At 30.2% G+C, this 7636-nt stretch overlaps 1 protein-coding gene across 1 annotated transcript; it reads left to right on the forward strand.

Moving 5' to 3' along the window:
* Nucleotides 1–60: 60 nt before the first annotated feature.
* LOC111616440 (DNA-directed RNA polymerases I, II, and III subunit RPABC1-like) lies at nucleotides 61–6903 on the forward strand (the record flags this gene model as incomplete). The annotated part of the gene is made up of 6 exons (XM_023357849.1): nucleotides 61–137; nucleotides 216–355; nucleotides 1007–1087; nucleotides 4936–4994; nucleotides 6561–6639; nucleotides 6713–6903. Coding segments are annotated over 6 exons (502 nt in total), but the record flags the coding sequence as incomplete, so codon positions are not given.
* Between the last annotated feature and the right edge of the window lie 733 nt (nucleotides 6904–7636).

A 7636-nucleotide genomic window follows, 5' to 3' on the forward strand; every position in this document is an offset into this window, starting at 1 on the left:
TATTATTACCAATTTAAATTCTGTGAATTAAATATGTAATTGAATATGATTATGATTAAGTATAATTAATTTCAGTGAAAGGAAACCTGCCCGAGCTGATTTGATTGTTTTAGTTGCTCACAATGATGATCCTACAGGTAGAAATTTTACATTATAAAGTAAATAACAAGCAATTTTTTTTAATAACACTAAATATACCTTTCTTTTTATTGCAGATCAGATGTTTGTATTTTTCCCAGAGGAGTCTAAAATTGGAATCAAAGTTATTAAGACTTACTGTCAAAGAATGCAAGAAGAAAATATATCTCGGGCTATTATTGTTGTGCAACAGGGAATGACCCCATCTGCAAAACAGGTATTACTTCTTACTGATATATTTCTATTCAATTGAACTATTGAGAGGCATCACCTTGAGTAGTATATAGCAATTAAATAAGAGAACAAAAAATTATAAGCTATTTTATTACTTATCTGCTGTTATATGGAAGTGTTTAGTTGTATTCACAAGCTTTGATATAATATAAGGAGTTTTTTAATCTTATTCCTTCACATTGTCTTATTCTAGCAGTAGTGGCAACACGACTGCATGGTATGCAGAAGTTGTGGGTTCAAGTCCTGCTTTGGACCAATTCTTTTTTCAGAACTGTCTAAGTTAATTATTAAATTTATTAAGAGATGGCACCTAATACCCACTTCTAGACCAAATTTCTTGAAATTTAATTAGTCGTTAATAGCATTAATATAGCCTATTGTAATCCAGCAATTGTTTTGCTTTAATCCAAAATTTGGGCTTGTAGATGTTTATAGTATAGTTGTGTATATATGTATTCAGTTTTCCAATGTTTAAATCTACATATGTTAAATATGTTATACATAATGTTTAATGTATAATGTTTCTCTGATAATAATTAAGATAATTACAATAATTTAAAAAATGTTAGCATTCTTTTGTATGAATTATACTGTATTTTGATATAAGTGTTAATTGAATAAAATTATTTTTTAGGCATTATCTGATATGGCACCAAAATATATCCTTGAATACTTTTTGGAGTCAGAATTGTTAATAAATATTACAGAACACGAGGTAAATTTTTTATTTTTATTTACTTATTACAAAAAATTGTGAGAAATTGGCACCATTTTATAAACTATTTAAAGGAAACTGTTTTCTTTAGGAAGCCAAATTCATTTATCATAACAGAAATTATTTTAACTTATTTTACACTTATCTTCAGGTTGAAATTACAAATGTATATGTTACTGTGAATGATTGATATCTGGTGAATGTCATCATTCACACAGTTGTTTCGTGTATATACGAAATATTTGCTAAATGTCATTATTTCTCACTTAAACTGGCAAATGTCGACATTCAGCATGCACTGATGGTGAATGTTGAATAAAAATATTTTTATTACGTTTTAAGACAAAACTGTAACTTATTAATATGTCAAAATAGGAGAAAGCTTAAGTAACAGCACATGTAAATAAACTGTTGAACCTAAAACGAACAGTACATTCTAAATCATTAAAGAAAATAATACAGTAATAAACTTACACATAAATTATGTGATTAACGTTATACAACCTTATTCATTGCAACAACCTAAACTGTTATGGCACTTTGAATTGCACAAGAGTCCCTTGCTTTTACAATTGCATTTATTCGTGGAACACTTCTTTTTGCAATGACAGCGTGTATAGCCTTGCCCTCCACTTTTTGAATTATCTGCTGCTGCTTACAGTGGCGTGCCATCATTGGAAGCGGTGGATGCGCCGCTTCCCTTGTATTTTCTAAAAAATAAATACATATTAATTTTAATTATATGAAAATAATCGCACAATATTTTATTATAACCGCATTATGTATCTTATTACAAATTTCTATACTACATGTGAAAAAAAAGATAAGATCACTATTGTATATTTGAATATTAGTGGCGGAGTGGAAGCGCTGTATCGTCAGCATCCAAAAAGCCATATTCACGCATGCTCTTTACATAGCACCAACCTCACCCGGTTTCACTCGACCCAAGGTCCTAGGCTTCCCCACGTGGAAGCCTAGGACCTTGGGTGGATGCTACATATATACTGCATCCAATTCTATCCAGGAGCCTGTCTGCTGTTTGGATGCCCTCGCCCGATTACGTGAATCACGAGTAGATTTATAACTTAATCCAACCGATAAGAATTTACTGGTATGTTTTTATGATAGTTCTGTACAGTTGACAGGATTTTTAAAAAATCCATTAAAATATTTGATATTTTTATTCCACTCTCTGATTTTATATTACTCACGGATTTCGATGTTAAACCAGTGATATTACGATTTTGTATATCCATCTGTAAGGGAATGCAGAAAAAACGTGTACAATTCTTGTATAATGTTAAAAAATTAATGTTAAAAAAATTCTTGTATAATGTTACTCTGACAGCATCATTTACAACTAAATTTAATGAATGAGAGTGATGAACGAGGTACAGAAAAAGCTCTAGAATTTATTTTCTTTAAATTTACGATTTATGTACCCGTTTGTCATAAAAATTTGTCTTTCACTTTTTCCCGAAACTACAAATATTTGAGTACAAAGTAACCGGTTTCGACTTATTTCTACTTAAGAAGTAGTTAAATAATTAAGCGATTAGGGAATTGGGGACATAAACAAAACCCTGATGAAAGAGCCGAAATTTTACTTAAACAAAAGCTTAACCAAACTGTCTGTAGCCGAGTACAGTGGAGACTGATTTCTTCATATTATTAATGTAATAAAGACAGAAATTTTTCCAGTTCAATGAAAGTGACCGAAAAGTTGTAAATTTTGGAAATTTCTGAGGACACTTGATCCTAAAACAAATTAGTTAGAAAACAAATGACTATTAAGTTTAACATATTTAGATTTTTACAGCTATGGTGAGAAACATTTAAAATCTACAACAGCCCTGCACATCATTTGAGATATACTAGTGATGCGACAAAAGAGGTATTTGATATTGATCGATATCTGCGGATTTGGCAGTCTGCGTGTATGCACACTCTGCAACTGTCTTTGATTCCATCCATTAGCCACTTGTAGAGAGCTATTTGACTAAGTGCATTGTTTTAAGATTTAAAAAGTAAAGAATATTTTATATTTTTATGTACGTTTCTTTACAAAGCTATATTTAATTATAATTTACTTTAAAAGTATATTCATACAATTGAAGAATATTTTGTACCAGATATGTACCGGTACATCCACCACACATTTTATTTCACCGAGTAAGATTTTATTTTTTAATTGTAGCCCTTATATTGTGGCTAGCAAGTCAGAATGTAATTGTGATATTAAAAATGCATTTAGAGAAGTTACGGTTTTTACTGGTTTATTGAATAAACGATATGAATGGACCCTAGACTAGGGTGACCACCCGTCCTATTGTGAGAGGACATTCCTACAATTAAACCTTTCGTCCTACATCCTACCGCCTAATGGAAATGTCCTACTTTCACATATAACTACTTCTGGGCCAATAGGTAGTCATTAATAATAACAATAAACTTTTTTTCTTTTCATATTTTTATATTAAATAATGGGTACAATTGCAACAAAGAGTAGTATATCAATTTAAAATTATTTACTTATCAATTTTTAGTGTTTTGTGCTTTTTTTACAATCAATTTTTATTGTTTTAAGCTGACTATGTCAATATATGGTCACCCTACTTTGTCACTATTGATCACCGTATGTCAATATTGTTCTACTTTGACTATGTCAATATATGGTCACCCTACCCTAGACCATCACTGACACGCAATTGACTGATTGCCCCTGGATGTCAGCTTCTTACAGAAACACAGTTTCCCTATTATTAAATGTCACGGCACGCAACTGGCTGCTTATCTCAACAATATTTCTTGAGAAGAAATCTCATCTATGAAAAGTAATTTTTCTTTACAAATTATGAACTGATTACGTGATTACGAACTGATCTGATAATGGTGTCTTTTATTCGGATAGTGCTAACACCTTACCGACAACCCCTCTCATCCTCCACCACATGACCTGACAAACTGATACCCACCTCACAGGATCAAAAGAACAAAAACGCCATCCAGTGACAAAGTGGGCAGGTTCCACCAAACCACTGCCGGGAAAAGAGGTAGGACCTTGTCCTACCTCTGGCTACCCACAAAGGATTTGGCAACAGACTGTCGCCCCTCTGTCGGCATCGGCTTCACGGGTGTTGTTTCGACCTCCACCAAAGCTTATCTGTGCTTGTCGACATACACCGGCGGTTGTTCGAATGTATAATAATATAACCAAATATTCGGTCTTTCACCGACGTATTTTGTATGTGTTGACATTCACAGGAGAATATTGACATTCTCTAGTTTTGGTCTTTCACAGTAACATATATAAACACAATGTTGGTTAAGAAGTTAATATAGATTGAATACTGATAGCAACAACTTTTGCAATTACAAGCTGAAGATGGTCTAAAATATAACAAAAATGATTTTATTATACAAGTTCTTACCCACCTGGAAAGTCGGATTTTCATTTGTGTTTGAAAAAAGTCAGGAAAAATCAGGGAATTTGTTTCCTTGGCTGCCTTGATGATTTTTTTTCAAGTTGCCCAATAATAAATTTGTTAAATAAGTTCAAACACTTCAAAAAATAATGTTCACTTCTTTGTTTTTTGGAGTAAAGTAGGAATTGCTATGAATAGATAAAATATCTGAATGAAAAGTTTAAAATTTTATAATGAAAAGATTTCATTGAGATTAAAATGTATTGTTCAAATCAGTAACTTTAATGATAACTAAAATACTCTTTTCATTATAAATGTATAAAAATTTAATGATAATTTATGATAAATAAACACATTAACAATTAGATATTACTTTATATTCAAATTATTTGAAAATCTAAAATTTGATCTTTTTTCTAGCTTGTTCCAGAGCATGTTGTAATGACACCTGAAGAAAAAGCTGAATTACTTGCCAGATAGTATCCTTTATAAATTATATGATAGAGGAATTCTAAAATTGTTAAATACAATTTACTGTAAATATATTTAGCAATACAGTAGAGCGTTGTTTATCCAAATCAATTGGGGAATGGGGTTGTTCGGATAACTGATTATGTGCAAAAAAATATATTAACCTATCCCATGTTGAAATTTTTCTCCATTGCATATTGCTTTGTGTTGAATTTTCGTCGATGTTAAGCCTAACAAAAACTTTTTAAAATAATAATCGTGGCTATTGTATCGTTAAAAATTATTTTTTTATTTTGTACAAATAAAATAAATATATTGAAAAATATAAAAACCAAAAAAATATATACTGTAGAAGTTGATCTACTATCAAAAACGTTCGATTCAACACGGCACACAGTCCTCAGAAAAACATCACACAATAGTGCCAGTGCTGTCAGCTAAAACACACACACCAACAAAAAAAATATTGGAGTAGCCCAAGATATAGCCAAAGATTGCAGCATCACAGCACCAGCGAAAATTTTAATTTGTCGACTGGAATGCTTTCGGATAAACGACGCTCTGCTGTAATCGTAATGATGTAAAAAAATTCTCAAATTGTATTTCGCAGAATATTCATCGTAGATAATGTAGAAAAAATATACAGAACATTCTGTATGTTATTTAAATCCAAGTTGCAAAATTCAAAATTTTTCAAAAATAATATTTCCAATTTTGAAGCTGTTATAACCAATAAGTGAAGTACAGATACTTGTACAGTATATACTAATGTTACTGATTCCTTAATTTAATTAACTTGAAATAAATTACTTTTATATTTTAATAATTACTGTATTTACTTGCATATAAGACGAGGTTTTTATTCATTTTTCACTGCTTAAAAAACTAGGTCATCCTATATGCACAAATGAAGGATTCTTTGCATTTTTGGAAATAATTTTTATGAACTGTGTATTCACACTTTTTACTGGATCCTCACCCTGGATGTGTTTAAAAACTAAAGTATTTTATCTGGGGTTTTTGAATTGTTCATGTGTATTGTCAGGAGTAAAGATGAATAGCAATAGGAATAGCAAAGCGTTTGAATTGGATTCCAAATTAAAATTCCAAAATCACGTGGGAGCACAATATAAGTTTTAATTCATTCCCACATGAAAACATATGATTATTTGAAAATCAGAATTCAGAAAAACTCATAAGTGTAATCAACAGAGAGTGGATTCGACTGTTAAGAATTGGCAAAAAAGGTTCCCGATTGTCCAGCTTTACATGAATAAATTATGTTGTTGATTTTACAAGATTTTTTTTTAAAGTTTAAAATGCCAGTAATTTTTGCAGGACAATGTGTGCATTTACATTCATTTAATATTTTATTTGGGATTAAATGAAATAAAATTAGAATTGTATTAATAAATCTAATTTTCTTTATTTTGATCTTTAAAGTCACACCTCGTCCTATATGCGAGATCATCTTTTATGCGAGTAAATACGGTATATTGTAGTTCATTTAAATTCTGTTGCTAAAATAATGTAGTTTATTATAATTTAATTTTTTAAGTTTCTTAACTTGATAGCAAATTAAAGGAAAACCAGCTGATGCGTATCCAAGATGGTGATCCAGTTGCACGATACTTTGGACTAAAGAGAGGACAGGTATTATTGTATTTTATATATCTGAAAATTTTTTATGTAATATAATATAATTAATGTATTTAATTTTTTGTAGGTAGTAAAAATTATCAGACCTAGTGAAACTGCTGGAAGATACATATCCTATCGACTAGTAGTGTGAAATATGAGTAAATTCATGTAAAAACTTTCATTCTGTTATATAAATTCATAACATTAATATTCAAAATGTATTGTTTGAACTTGTAAAGGTCATTATTACAATAAATTTTGTATTCATATAGAAGTTTATTTGGTTTCTTTTATATTCATCCAATAATCTGAATGGCCTTACATATACAGTTTATAACTTATGTGATGGAAATTTTTTTCATACATCACATGGACCGTTTATTTTGAAAGTGGTGTAAGTCCATTTTTGGAAAAAATTGAGAAAACACAAAATATACATACAATTTAGTGTGAACTTTTTATTTATAAACAATTCACACTTAACATTTTAAAATAACCATAAGCTTTTATGAATTGAAAATTTATCGATAAATGACATTGCATAACCATTGATTTTGAAAGTGGTATAAGTCCATTTTCTACAGTCTAAGCACTTGGGCTATCCATAAATTACATGTGCATTTTTCTTGAAATGTTTACTTTTCCCTCTTGTTTCAGTTTGTCCAAGTTTTTGTAACCCCTTTCCCTCTATGGATGTCGAACATAACTCTATCCCTGTTAAAACCTTCATCACTTTATGAATGATAGATACCATAAGTAGAAATGAAACATACAAGAAACTTTGAAATAAATATAATAAAATGCATATTGTATAAAATTTAATGAAATAAATGGATGTCCACTAATACTCAACCCTCCTTGTCCAACTTGTCTTAACCCCTCCCTCCCTTTCAGTGTGGACATCATTTAAAGACAGCCCCTTACAACAGAAGAGTAAAACTGTAAATATTACCAACAAATGTACAATTTGATGGACTAGAAAAAAATCCATGTAATGAATCTAAATGAA

This window comes from Centruroides sculpturatus, unplaced genomic scaffold, assembly GCF_000671375.1.
Source record: "Centruroides sculpturatus isolate CEXI.00-Female unplaced genomic scaffold, Cexi_2.0 scaffold3266, whole genome shotgun sequence".
In the NCBI taxonomy this organism is placed as follows: Eukaryota; Metazoa; Arthropoda; class Arachnida; order Scorpiones; family Buthidae; genus Centruroides; species Centruroides sculpturatus.